The following is a 14,737-nucleotide window of genomic DNA, read 5'->3' as shown; positions in this document are numbered from 1 at the left end:
GATCTGATGGGCGAGTGGAGGTCAAAGGTTACAATTACCTCACATCACGTTCTTTTTTTAAACATGATGGGAACAAATTTGGTACTCAAAGCGGGAGCTCAAAGGTCAAAGTCAAGGTCAGTTTTGCTTCCAAGGGAAAGAAGCCGCATTGTGCCGCATGCTGTGGAAACATTTCTGTGATCCAGACGATCTGGTCCTGTCAGACAGACCAGCAGTCGCTCATTTAGCCCACTCACATCAAGTCGTAGTACGAGGCTGACTCACGCTCACGGCTTCCTGAGTGGTGGAGTGTGTGTTACTGTCCTGATGACACATTTCCCCAGCAAAGTGAGGACATTATGAGTGGGTCCCGTCCACAGGAGCTAAGACTGGGGTTAGAGGTCATGGTAAAGAGCTGGGGGGGTGTATTACATTACTGGGACCTCGCAAAGATTGAGGCGGTGACCTTTGACCTAATACAATCTCATCGTTCTAGCATGAACATCGTGGAGGCACATCCTGATTCTCCCTTTTCCAGGAGCGATGAGTGAACGAGTTACTATCCAGCACCGACACCTGGATCCCTGAGTAGCGGCGGCGGCGGCGGCGGCAGCGGAGCCCATTCACCTTCGGCAAATGGCCGTAATTGGATGATTATGAGCGATACATAAAGGAGAAGTCGGAGTGAGCACTCGCACGGGCTCCATTCAGACGTGCACGGCAGTGACTCACTCACCTGGACGTCAAAACGGAGAGAGGGCGCAGAAGAAGAGCTGAACGGGGATAATAGGACTGGGTCTGCCTGGGAGCCGTTCTGCTCCCGCTAATGTCGTCACGTTCAACCCGCCACAAGGAGACCTTCAGAAAGCTCCCACAGAACACGCCGTCGCTACAGACGCCACGTTAAACGTGCGAACGCTGCGCTATCGGGATGGAATCAAGCTGTCTCCACCCGCCAGAGGACCCTCCACCGTCTCAGGAGGGAGCGAAACACGAGATTTTAGCCAATACACGACTCAGGAAGTCCGATCAATCTGACCTTCCCCTGATGTCACGGGATACTTCCTTTAGGGTACGCCTCACTCACACATGCCACCACAGACGCAGCTGACACACACACACACACACACACACACACACACACACACACACACACACACACACACACAGGGATTGTTGACAGGAACACACAGGAAAGCCGTGACTGTTCGTGTCACCCTGAGGTGGCAGCAGGGTTCCCTGACTGGAGGAGGTGCCACCATCTGGGGGGGGTGGTCCAGTTTTTTTTTGTCCACAGACGCCACACAGATCCAATCTGACGTTGAGAGTTCAAATAATTGTAATCAAACGGCTGTAAAATGAGGTAAAACGGCGCCCTTACGGGGGTTATACGACCTGGCCCGGCAGCTCGGGTGTAATTTGGCTCGTAAATATGTGATGAGCTCCGGTTGTGGCGGAGGATCCCACTGATTAATGAAGTCTCGGGTTTCAGGAAGACTGATAACGACATCGATTACCGATGTCTTCGAGGGTTGTTCATCTCCTAAAACACTATAAATCTGGACGGGACCGGGCCAGAGTCGTCCTTCACAGCCTCAGAGAGCGGGCGCACATCTGCACCTCTCATCCGTGCACCTGAGCTCCAGCACGAGAGCAGCTCGTGTGTGGATCATCTGGCTGTGGAGGAGGAGGAGGAGGAGGAGGTGGGGGAGGAGGAGGAGGTGGGGGAGGAGTGAGTCATCGATTCACATCACCGGGGGCTCCGCTAATGATGCAGCCATGGACGAGGCTGTGAGAGCTGCATGTGGGAGTCTGGGCCCGAGAGCCGGCCCTGGAGGATGGGGAGCACCGCCCCGTGGGAGAGCGGCTGCCTCCAGGGGCGGCCGGCTGGGTCTCATCCACTCCGGCCCCCCAGCCCCAGTCTCAGGGTCCAGTTTAACCCACTATGAGAGAAACCACCAGTGATGTGAAATGAAGAACCAACCGAAATGCTGAACGTTCACAGACTCCAGGAGCTCCAGGAGGGGAAGGTCCAGGTGAGTGTTCGTGGCTCTCGGAGGAGGTTTACCACCTTCTTTCACTGACAAAAGAAGATATTCTGTGAGATTTCTCAGGCGCTTTGATTCCAAAAGTCTTCAATTCAATAAAACCCTTTTAATACAGCATCTGTTAATATCAAGAAAGTCGGAGCCCCGAACAAGCGAGAGCAGCAGGAGAAACTCTGACCTGGGAGAAACCCTGAGCAGGACCAGGCGTTAGTTGGTGGCATTGGTCTCCATTATTTCCTCCTCCATCTGCTGAGAAAACCAGCCGTGATCATGTGCAACAAACCATGAGGTACACCTGTACACCCCCCACTGACAACAGTTCACCGTGACCCTGAAGGCGTCTTCAGGCCCCTCCCACCTCTCTGTCCCTGCACCGGAGACAAAAATGACTCAGCGGCAGTGCCTCTCATCTCCTCCTCCTCCTCTTCCTCCCGCTTCACATCATGTTCGCCGTCCCAGGTTTGAAATGATCCTGCGCTGCTCCGTAGGAAGCGTCCAAAATCAGGCGCACGGCGACAGCCGCGACCGTCCACCAGAAGCTCGGGCGGGGGATGGACAAGTTTGGCAACCGCCTTGTTGTGGTATTACAGATGTGACAAGAGGGCCGATTTTGCTGGAGGAACCACAACCAGACACCAAATATGAGCTTTTTTTTTAAACAGCTAACATGCAACGTTCACGTCCGCAACAGTTTGCAACTTAAGATGAGGTCAGGAAGGAGACCACCCAAGGACTGCTGGTCCTAGAGACACGGACGTGTTCGCTCTAAAATCCCCAAATCGCTATAAAACAGCCTTTTTCCCAGGATTCCCTGGTCTTCTCCGTCCTCCTGTACCTAGCTGCTAGCACAGATCGCTCCTCAGGTACAGTAGCCGTTGCTCCTCTGCTGCCGGTCTATTTTAGCTCCTCGCCGGCACCGTATTGATCTCCAATTTATCGAAAAAGGCTCAGAGTGCTCTTGTAACCAAGAATCGTTGCTAACGCGTTTGCCTCAGACGCCGCTCCTCCGCCGGCCTCGCTGCCACGCTCGAAAGAGAGCGAATCTGTATTGACTCAGCTCCGACAACCAACAATTCCACGTTTAGCCTTTTGTTTTTCAGGAGTCTGGAGGCAACATCTGTCTTGATTTTTGTCCAGCAGCGTTAAAAGCAAGAGTCGCTAGGCCGTGCTCGGGGCAGAGCAGCCGCGGGGCTTTTAGCGGCGCCTCCCACAGCGTGTCCACGTGTAATATAAGCATACAAACCTGATTACTAAGCACCAATGCATCATGGGACTGCCTCACGCCGAATTCCCGGAATGATCAGGGATGCAGAAGCGGAAAACGGAGGGAAAATGGTCGCCGCTTCAAGGTCGCGGGCGAGCGCGCCGACGGTCTGAGAAGCGTTTTGGAAGCAGGTGGAAGAAAAGAGCGAGCGCCAGCTTTGTTTTCATATAAATATTTATTGCAGAGGAGGTATCTTTTATATACATGCTATCACAATATTACACAATATAAATCTACCAAATATTCCAATATATGCCGATGCTATAAGCTTGTCAGAGAGCAATAGTCATAACAAGCACATAATACAGTGGATTAGGGACGGGATCACTCACTATACAACTTGTAACAGTCCATAAAAGATCAATATTTTTATCTTTTTTTCTTCTATCAAGGGCAGTGAAACATTGGTCCTACTTTTTTTTTTTTTTCTTGAATTCATGCAGAAGCCACGAGATTTACGACGTTACAGCATCGAGTAGGAGTAAAAGCAACAGCAGTGGTTGTATTTGCCATTGGATGAAAGAGAGAGAGAGAGAGAGAGAGGGAGGGAGGGAGAGAGACCCCGGGTTTGAATGGAAGCCGAGAGAACAAAGACCTGACCCTTGGATGAAGAGCTACGGGACACCGTCTAGATGGGACAACAACAATGGTTTTGACACCTCGTGAGGCCCAGACTGTCACTGATGGTACAGCTGAAATACCATGGAAACACACACACACACACACACACGTTAACACACGGAGGGACGCTACAGCTGGCGAACAGCAGCCGGATGGGGGATGTGATATATTCTGCCGTATATTGGTGAGATATTGCGTTCAGCTATAAGTGTATAAGTGTAATCTTCTGTGATCTTTACTTTGTGCTCCGACTACTGGACCTCAAACACACACAGTCGACATTAGCGGCAAAAAAAAAAGAATGAATAATCGAATCTAAAAAAAAAACAGGGGCTTGCGTTAAACTGCACGGGTCGTCATCCAGGGTAGTAAAATCGAGCGTGGCAGTGATTCACAGGAGGCAGGAGAGGGACAACGTGCAGCTGTTGGCGGAGGAGGAAACATCCCACAAACGTGTCATAAACACCGGCGCCGTCGTGAAGAGTCAGTGATGTCGCACATGGTTGGTGGAGACTGGGCGGCTGGGGTCGGACAGGAAGTAAGAGGATCTCTTTGATTAGCTTACTAATCAGGATAGCTAAAAATACGCGCGGAAATACGCAAATTATGTCTTGTTTTTGGATCTGTGCTGTTGCCCAATGAGCAGCCGACCTGAAGACACATGCAAAGCTTTATTAGCATGTCAGTAGCGTTCCCCTGGTAAGTTTCTGCATTAGCAGAGCGCGTGACGGACGCTCGCTAATTTAAAGTTAGCGGATGCTTTTCTGATGATTGAGCTCAAAGTCGAGGACTCAGACGCATATTCAGACATTTTGATACAAAACACTTAACAAATGAAAACCTTCAAAGGGTTTAATAGGTTATGGATTGGTAACCACGTCGCTAAGGCTAATTCTAAAACGATCAGCTTGAGTAACCCACAGGACATTTGCCTATATTAGCATCGGGAGGAGGGACGTGGGGCAAACATGCGTTATTACTGATGGATTCTCAGCACAGGAACAACCACACTCATCTGAAACAACGGTTAGCCTGATGTAAGGGCCGTGTCCGCCAAGAGAAGCTAAGATGTCTGGGGATTATAGTTAGCTAACGCAAGCCCAAAAGAATACATGCGGAAATTTTAAAAAAAACCAAAGCTGGTGCAAAGTTCTTCAAATATTTTCTACTTTTTACAGTGTATAGGAGCTTTTTTTTGGACATCCCCGTTAATGCTGCTCTCACATGTTTACGACCCCAAATGAGTGCTTGAACATATTAAATCAGGAAAAGAAGAGCCTCTAGTATATATTAAAGTAAACAAACGGGAAAGGCCCGCCTCCTCCGACCTCTGACCTCGCATGCTATATAGTCACGGTTCTGAAGACGAAGCCACGCGCTTCACTCCACAACGATAAAGACAATTCTAGGTATTAGGCACATATAGTACATCTCGGCGTTCCGCTCTGCCGAGAACTACAATTAAACAGATCTGGACCAAAAAGGGTGCATCAAGTTTGGTCGGGGAGATACCTCCTGTGACATCATGCTGTAAGGTTGGAAAGAGGATTAAATGGATGGGAAGGAGGGCATTTTCTTCATTTATGGAGCTGACTAAAGTGCTAGAAACAGACTTCCTGGTTTAGTCCTTCCCTGCGTGTCAAGAGTCGGCCTAAAGGAATATAGTGCCGCCTCAAGGCTACCAGATCTTTTTTCCTGTTCTTTGGCTTCTCCTCGCGCTTTTCCTCCTTCCCTTATCGGAATTTCACAAGCTCCTCCGTTGAGGGTGACGTTAACTAAGGAAAAGGAACAAGAACGGGAATACAGGATGGGATGTCTGCAGGTTTTCAGCAAAGGCTGAAGCAAAAAGTTGCATAATTGGTCAGATCTCAGGATTTTCCTGCTATAATCCGGAATGCTCGTCACCACCTTGTTTGTGGGGTTTTTTTTTTTTTTGTACATTTTGATTTTTCTGTATTTTCAAAAGAGTAAAAGAGGGAACAGAACCTCAGAAAGGAAGGCAACTTGTGGAACTGGATCAGCTTTTTCTTCCGGGTCACCGCACTGATATTCAAAGGTAATCTCTAAGATTTCCGACTGAAACGCGACACGTCGATGTCTCTGCCGACGGCTCCGTTTCAGCTCAGCGTCATGCCTTCTTGCTCGATGTGCTGTCCTCAAAGTCCCAAGGACAAACGTCTGCCTTTTTGGCGGCGCCGGGGACCCCGCTGGCAGGGTTTGGATCGCTCTGCTTCCCCACTTTGTCCTTTTTATCTGGCGTCTCCTGGAAGTCCCAGGGGCACACGTCCACCGGCTTTGCTTTGGCTGCTCCCACGTTGGCGCTTCTTCTTTTTTCCACCACGAGCATTTCCTGATCGCTCTCCACATCCCACGGGCACACCTCCGCCAGTTTCTGTTGGCACTTCTCCTTAGGTTTACTCTTGTCCTTTGCCTTTGTTCTACTCTTCTCCTCCTCTGCCTCTTTCGGTTTCTCTTTCTCAGCTGTTCTTGAAGGGGACTCCTTCTTTTTTGAGGGAGCTTCCTTAGCTTTGGAGGCCTGAGAGGGACTTGGTGTCCTCTGTCCAGAGTTTGGAGACACGGTGGTGTTGTCATATTCCCAGGGACACACATCAGCTCTTGCAGGTTGGAGCTGCAGGGACCCTCCTGGTCTGGACGGGTCCGTAAGGACGCTCCGAGCTTTTGCCTCCACAGGAGAGGTACCTTTTCTCTGCTCTACCGTCTTCTGAGGTTCTTGAAAGTCCCACGGACACACCTCTACGCGGCTGGTTTTAAAGGTGTCTGTGGCAGGTTGAGGTTGCTGGGTCGTGGTGGGTCTGCTCGCCTGGATGAGGGTCTGTTGCTTTGAGGGATCCGCTTGACTGCCTTGACTTTTGTTCTCGTCTTCCCACGGACACACTTCAGCTCGCGCAGCGGCCGTCTTCTGGGCTTCGGCTGAATGGCGCCCGATAGATGGAGACTGATCGGAACCTTTCTGTTTGTGCTGCTGAGCTTTGCTTCCTTTGGTGCTACCTCCATGGACTGTGGTGGTTTCTTTTGGTGCTATGGACACGTGCTTTTGGACCTTGTTTTCAGATGGAGTTGGGAGATCCTCCACTTCCCAAGGACAAACCTCTGAGAGATCGTAAAGGTCCTTTCCCTTGACCAGATCGGAGCAGGTTGGCTGGTTGCCAGTCGCCAGCTGTTTCACCATCCTGCCCTTCGTCATGTTCTGTTTACCCTCAACCACCTGGCTAACAAGCGTCTTGGGCGGGGCTTCATAATCAGGTTCTACGCTGGCTCTGGGGTCTTTGCTCTTTGGCTGGCTCTTCTTGTTACTATCTTCTGAGCTTTGGGCTTTTGCTGTCAAACCTAAAGTCTTCTCTTTGGCACTAGCAATGACGCTGAGGGACTTCTGCAGCATGGACGCTCTGCCATGGATCGGTTTCTTGTCCGCAGAGAGGTTATGTGCGCTGGCCGACTTGCAGACCAAAGGAACCGACTCTGTGGACTCGCTCGGAGCACTTATGTTCTCGCTGGATTTCTTCACCACTTTCTTGCCCATGAGTGTGTCTAAGAGGGAGCCCTCGGCAGTGGCCACCTCCATCTTGTCCGTCGCTGAGCTGTCGGAGTCTTCGCGCTGGTCCCGGACGTGATCGTAGCTGCTGTGGGACTTCTTGAGCGAGAACACCTTGCTCTTCAGCGTCTCCTCCTTTGCGGGTTTGCCTGCGTGCGTTGGATCGAATGGGTTCTTCTTCAGGGCGCAGATGCTGTTACGGTTGCTGGCGTGTTCCCCGGCCTCCTTGTCCTCGCGGCTACATTGCCGATGCACCGACTCTGGGATCTCAGTAATGCGCCTCATCAGCGAGCGACCCAAACCCTTTTTGGAGCTGCGTTTCTTGGGGAGATGAGGGTTGTTTGCCAGCATCTTCTTCCTCTTGTAAACCTCCAGCTGGGAGTAGAGCTTCTTCAGCTCCTCCTGTACACAACAGTTGCAGAGTGATCAGTTCGGGAATACAGATAACCTCAACTCGAACCAAGAAACGACAACAAAAGAAGCCGACAGTCTACTGCACAGAGAACATGCAGTACCAATCCATCACACGCCACTACAGATGCCTGCACTAATGATAGATCATGCTTGCTGAAAATAAAAGACAGGACAGTCTCTTGAGCGTAAATGTTAGGTCTGAAACAGCCTCTAAGCTCTGGAGTCCAATTTGTTCCTGCGATTACAGTCGTAAAGCTTCCACTCGTGGTTCACCCCTCCAAAAAAGACCCAAATCTTTCAGTAGAGAGACTTCTTCAGCTCTAACAGACAAACAGAAATCTCTGCTCACGTTGGTACGTTTTTCCCAAAGGCTGTTGCAAGACCTTACGCCACAGCCATTACTAGAACTGAGGTGGCCCATTTCGTCAGGGGTCTGCAATAAAAAACTGCCACGGCTCAGTATCGTCGGAGGATTTGAAAGGATTTCAAGGAGAGTTAAAACGCCACGCACCCGGATGTCCTCGGGGTCCAGGCTGTGCTCGCTCCACGCCGACGTGATGCTGCTGTTGAGGTAGGACCCGGAGCGTCCCATGTCCAGCTCGTCCTCATAGGCCTCGGAGGCAATATCGTCTCGCATTTGGGTGCCGGCAAAGAGGAACTGGTGAAGATCCACAAACAAGGTTCGTCACGTCTTCAGCGTGAAGTATCTGACCTCGTGTGTAGCTTTGTTGGCTTTGTGCGCATAAAACCATGGGTGGACTCCAGACTAAGGCTAAAATCTTCCAGCTTAGGCTAAAATCAGATTAATCCTGATGGCAGAGGCACGTGAAGCTGTGACGTTTACCTTCGGGATGAGCAGCAGCCCCAACGTGACTGTAACTGTCAAGTGTGTGTGGGTGAAGAACAGCAGCAGCATCCAGTCAGGATGGAGCTCCTGGACCAAAGTGAACCTGTCAGAAGGGAGCACAGAGGTGAGAAATCAGGTTTTTCTAGGTTCCTTAGCGCTCTGAGAAGGCTTTGAGCAGAAGTTTCTGACTTATTTCTTGACTTTAGGACCTTTCTAGGAAGCTGAATTGCTAATTTCCTTAAATGCAAACATCTTGAACGTCTTCACAAGGGCAGTGCAGAAAACCCCCGGATGCTCCCTCCGTAAACCTTTTGGATTCACGTGGGGAGCCGCGTATGTGATGCTGAGCGGCCACGCCGCCTGTCCTGGCGTCGGCTCCACACCATCCCATTAATGTTCCACTTGGCTGATCTTTCATACCAGCAAGGAAGCAAGATATTACTCATTACTGCAAATGGACTCACAATGAAGCGGTTGACCTTGATCTGGTCACCAGATTTGTCCTATTTATACAACAGGCGGTAACACACTGGGCCGACTGCGGAGCCGCAGTTAGCAAGAAATGAGATCATTACTGGCAGAAACAATAGGATGGCCAGAAGCGGCTCCGGGCTTTTATGTGAAACGAGCTAACGGGCTTTTCAGCGGAGTGAGACCTTGTGTGAGTGAAGTAAATGAAGGTATTTTCTGTCGGATGCTAATTTCATCCGCTAGAACGTCGCTATTCAGGAAAAAAGCCATCTAACGGGATCATTACACGGCTGAAGTTGGTAGACAGCTAATTACGGAACAGTTACTGCGGTAATCGCTAACAGGCACGAACAAAGGTCCACCATATAAAAGGTCCCGGAGCTTTGAAGTCCACCCTCGTTCACGTCTTCTACGCAGACGAGGATTTAATAATGGCGCCGTTCTCAACCTTCTGTCTTCGCTCACGCCTCCACCTCCAGCTATCGCTTCGCTCCTTTTTCTTCTCGGCTTCCAGCTCACACCTGGATAAAATCCGAGAGGCGGCTTTAACTGGCCGCCGTGGGATCAGGCTCGGAGGGCAAAACCAATGGACGTCAGATGTCGCTAACAAGCCCCGGCGCACTCTGCCGTCTCCAGTGGCAGCTGGTCAGAGACGACACCCGGGACTCCACTAAATTATGACAGATGTTTCTCTCAAAAATGGTCATTTTCTACGAATGTTGCCTGGAATTGGTGAAGATTTTTGCAACGGTGAATCTTAAACGATGGCCAGAATATTGCCGCAGATGCCTCGGACTGTTGGCTCCGTCTAGACGGAACAATAAATCACAATGACGCGCTTCATTAGTGAATAATGTGATGGAGCGGAGCTCTCAATTACACAGATCCCGGGCCACGAACCGCGGCGGCGGCTGAAACATCTCATTTATAAAAAGCTGGGAGCAGAGCGAGAGAGACAATTCCTCCACAACATTACAAACAGCTTGTTTTAGTTTTAAAGTCTGTTTTCAAGCACAAATCCACAAAGTAACGTTTAAATTCTGACACATCCAGGGGGCGCCATGATCACATTCCTGAACCGCCTCCTCTCACCAATGTGAATGTCAGTAGCGTGAACACTGATGTTGAGGGAGGGGCTTCTACGTGAAGGGGCGGGGCTTTTACCTGATGATGTAGAAGATGGCCGACAGGACCAGTTCGTTGTGAACGGCGATGGCCATGTATCGAGGTTCGTGGAACGCCGACGGCACCGTGCGCACGGCGTAACACAGGTACACGGACCACAGCAGGAAGAGGAACTCGGCTGTGGAGAGACGAGGATGAACTGTTAGAACTTGGAGCTAGCAGCTGTTGCTAGCAGCTGTTGCTAGCAGCTGCTAGCGGCTGATGAAGTCTCTAGACATGGGCCAAATCCCTGAACAGCACCATGGCAGCCACATGTAGCGTCTCCAAGGCAGCGAACGCCAGAGTGACAAACACGCCGGGAGGCCGCAGGCGAGTCACATTAACACCAAGGAATCAACCAGCCACTCGGGGCAAAGCTGCACCTTTAGGAGCTTTTGTATCAGGATGTTCAGCAGGTGGAAAACAAAGATTCTTCCCTCTCCTGGTTCTGGAAGTGGTTCACGTGAAATATTGGTCCATGCAGATTGACAGAAACGTCATTTGGATGCTGGAGCTGCAGATTTGTTCTGCCAAACATCTCCTGGTTTGTCTCCAACACTTCCCCCAGAAAGAGTCCTAATGAGCCCCCCCCCCCCCCCCCGGCTGAGTGTTTCCAGGTACATTTCTCCAAATTAATGAGATTTACAGCATCTGGGTGTGCTCCTCATCCATCAGCAGGATGTGACATCACGGCTGCGGCTATATTTACCCGGGGAAGAAGCCTGCCGTCAGCCTACGGTAGCGGTGCGTAAGCGCCCAGCAGGGGGGCCATCTGTTTTCTGAGAAGGGACCGTGTTTTTGCCTCTCATGGAGCCTGAGTCAGCAGATGTAAAACAGCATTTGGCGTCCTGAACGCGTGATGCCGAACCCCTCCCAGCGGCTTTCATTTCTCCTCCGTGCAACGCCGCCGAGCATCAGAGAGCCAAGCGGAGATTAACGCCGACGTTCAGGAGGGTTGCCAAATGCAGATGGAGGCAGAGAGCCTCCCCCATCCTTCACCTTCCTCACTCCCTCTGAACTCCACCGCGCCTGACAAATTACTTCTTGATTTCACGCCAGGGGTACCTCGCACAACTCACTTCCCAGGCTGGCGCGGGGGCCGCAGAGGCGGTTCTTACCGACGGCCATCATGTAGTCCCAGCGGTCCAGCAGGCACATGCTGAACTGCAGCCCGTCCGGCGTGTAGCCCACGTCGATGAGAGCCGACTTCCTGTCGGGGTGCTCGCAGACGGCCGACGTCCAGGCCACCAGGAACCAGCAGACAATCAGCAGGATGATGCCCAGGAGACGCAGGACTCGCCAGCTGGTCATGTAGGGGATCCTCTGGGCCGTGCGGGACAGGAAGACCTTCAGGACCCTGTGGGGGCAGCGGGGAATGGATCACTCTTAAACATCCATCTCCTCTGTGATCTGAGGCTAACGCCACTCTGTTGGCCCCGCCCCCAAAACCCTTTCATCGTTGTTGTAAGTCCACAGACATGAACGACGGCTGTGAGGGATCCACCTCCGCTATTCTTAGGCTCTGCCCTTCACGCGCATTGATGAAGTGTCCGCCGCGTCGCACTCTAATGAGCCCCCCTCCCCCCCCCCCATCAAAAATTGATCAGCGCTCCACGCCGACTGGACTCCGGACACATCCGCCGCGCCAGCTTCTTCATTAGGCCTTTTTGACAGCCTTGGTGGAGAAAAAAGACCCTCCGATGAGCGGCTTCTTTAAACACCCCTGTCTCATTAGACGACCCCCCCCCGATCTCATTTGTCTTCATGTCTTCAGGTTTAAATTCATGACTGAGTTACAGATGGAGAAAATCCCCCCATCACACACACACACACACACACACACACACACACACATACAGGCCTTTGACTTTTACAGGGGTATAGATGTAATCGGTGCATTCCCGGCGTTCCGGGGGACAGATGACGGATGTTTATGGGGTCCGTTTTGTGTCGCACCTGTAGAGTTTCAGCGTCAGCGTCCCGTAGACGGTTGCGAAGCCCAGCAGTCTCACCCATCGCAGCAGGATGCAGCGGAAAACGCTCGGCTGGAAGTATAAAATTCCCACCTGCAAGAGAGAAATACGAGAGATCACTAAAACAGTCCGCGCAACAAGCCACACGAGCGAAGACTCGGCTTCCTGGTCAAAGTCCAGGAGGGCTTCTTGGTCCAATTCCGAATCGCCTATACATCGAAAAGTAGCTCCACCCCTACCCCCTACCCCCCCCCCCCCCATGGAAACTACTGCAGGAGCCCCGCCCATAAAAAAATAATTCCAGCCTAGACGCACATCAGCAAAACTTTGGGGTTAAACCAGCGAGGGACGTGGTGGGACGTAGCCCCTGACACAAGATGGTGGCCGTCCAAACAACATAGCAAACCTCTCTGATGGTTCTCCAAAAACAAAACAAGTGCCAAACGCACGGAAAGGGAACAAACATGTGAGCCTGCGTAATTATCTGTCAGCTGCAGATGTGCAGAGATTTCCCCTGTGGGATTGTTAATGTTAATCGGATTAGCACAGGCGTTATTACGTTCCCTCAGGCGGCGCGGGAGACGCAGGCATGTGGAGGTTTCTGCTCGCTAGGTTCGAGTCAGTCGAGGGACACCCAGGACCCCCGTGGGGGGTCATCAGGAGGCGCACGGGTCACTGGCAGCATCAGACTCAGCCATCAGTGAGGTAACAGAGAACACCGATAAAACACGGCGATGTCGTTTTAGACGGAGCGGACGCAGAGGAGCAGACTGACGTACGCTCGGTCCGCCGGGACGGAAAAGGGCAGCAGGAAAACGAGACAAAACGCAGCGCGGCACAACGTGACTGCCCTCCCAACACACAAGCTAGCAGCCGGATCTCGGACACGTGCCGGTCGGAGGCTACGTCTGTAATGAGGCAAGAAGGTGTTGCGTTGCCCCCCCAGGGAGGAGGAGGTGGGGGGGAGGGGGGTAACCACTACCTCCAGTTGAATCAAGGTTTAAAAAAAACACGCAAGCTCAAATACAGCAAAGATAGTTAGCAATGAGAAGACCATTGCTAACAAAATTCTGTAAAGGTACGTTGGTTTTTTCTTTGTTTGAAATGTGTCTTTGTTCTGCATGAGAACAAAGCTGACACAGAAAAAGAAGATCCAGACCAAAGCACAAAGCTTGGTCATTTATTTAGTTTTAGGTTTAAGAGTAAATTTGAGCTTTTCCAAGAGTCAGATGACAAAAATGTGTGTGAATATTCTGCAAACTGTAAAATGAACCGCCTGTCTGCTCCAGGTCATCTGATAAGACCCACCTGAAAGGTTAAATCCAACCAGCACTCTCATTTTCTGGCAAGAATAAGCATTCCTATTCTATTGCCGTCACCCTCTGATGACAGGGCACAAAGCATAGATGAACAACAAAAGCATTTCCCATTAGTGTTCTTACTGGGAGGAGACTGGCCTTGAACCTCTGGCAGGTTTCTCTTAAAACCAGTAAGATCAGATTCTGCCCTCCTTTTGAAACCTGCAATAAATAATCAATGCTAAGTGCTGGGAAGCTAAGATTCAGCGTCGTGGGAGAGGAAGGAGATCAGATGTTATTCCCGAATGTGTGTGTGTGTGTGTGTGTGTGTGTGTGTGTGTCCAGTGTACGTATCTAATGGACATCAATATAGAGGAGACAGTTATTAACGCACTTACTACTCTTTAGCGTCTCTCCCTGTTAGCCTCAGTTCTTCAGGCTTCTTGAAATGCTGAGTAAGCGCCGCTAACATCCCACAGCACTTTTTAAAAAAATTTGTTTTGCATTCTTTAACGATCTCTGCTTAAGTTTCTACGACGTGTGTGTGGAGCAAATTAGCTGAGAAGCAAACCTGAGCTGTCAAAGACACAAAAAAAAGTTTCTGGAAGTAACTAGAAAGCTCGTTATCTAACAAATACCCCTGAAGCGAACTGACTTTCGGTTAGATTTCAAGAAAGTGGAACTTTTCTTAGCTTGGGGGGGGGGGGGGACTTGTTATATTGGGTCTGTGATTGTGCTGGGATTTTTCTGGTCCTGACCTTTGCCTGCACTTTTCTGACTTTTCTACGATAAATCACCGAGCTGCTACAGTTCTGCCTCTGGTGTCTCTGTTTCCGTCCAACCCGTTGCCCTTGTGACATTAAAGGCGCAATTTGAAAACTATGACCAGAAGGTCAAAAATAAAAGGGGGGCAGCTGCTCACAAAGGGACCACCAGCTGATGCGCCCTGTTGTTCTCTACTGGATTCACACCACATTTATGCAAAGGCAGTTTATGAATGCAACCAGAATCGGCAAGAAATTCATTTTCACCGCTACTTGTTAGCATATGAAGTAAAGACAAATTATATAAATCCCCGCTGTTACCTAGGCTACCAAAGCGCAAC

The 14,737-nt window shown here is 50.7% G+C and overlaps 1 protein-coding gene across 2 annotated transcripts in view; it reads right to left on the bottom strand.

Moving 5' to 3' along the window:
- Positions 1–3,447: 3,447 nt before the first annotated feature.
- gpr158a (G protein-coupled receptor 158a) overlaps positions 3,448–14,737 on the bottom strand; it is a 29,018-nt gene continuing 17,728 nt past the window's right edge. The window contains exons 6-12 of one of the 2 annotated variants that reach the window (XM_057013847.1): positions 12,318–12,427; positions 11,480–11,718; positions 10,362–10,500; positions 8,724–8,829; positions 8,391–8,537; positions 8,229–8,312; positions 3,448–7,867 (exon numbers count right to left, since the gene is read on the bottom strand). In XM_057013847.1, coding sequence (XP_056869827.1) covers positions 6,041–7,867; positions 8,229–8,312; positions 8,391–8,537; positions 8,724–8,829; positions 10,362–10,500; positions 11,480–11,718; positions 12,318–12,427 — 2,652 coding nt within the window. In that variant the 3' untranslated portion in view covers positions 3,448–6,040. The remainder of the gene's footprint in view (positions 7,868–8,228; positions 8,313–8,390; positions 8,538–8,723; positions 8,830–10,361; positions 10,501–11,479; positions 11,719–12,317; positions 12,428–14,737) is intronic. The other variant, XM_057013848.1, reaches the window with a different exon arrangement.

The sequence above is a fragment of the Takifugu flavidus genome, chromosome 17 (genome assembly GCF_003711565.1).
Source record: "Takifugu flavidus isolate HTHZ2018 chromosome 17, ASM371156v2, whole genome shotgun sequence".
Taxonomy (NCBI): Eukaryota; Metazoa; Chordata; class Actinopteri; order Tetraodontiformes; family Tetraodontidae; genus Takifugu; species Takifugu flavidus.
This window is presented reverse-complemented; position numbering and strand designations above follow the sequence as displayed.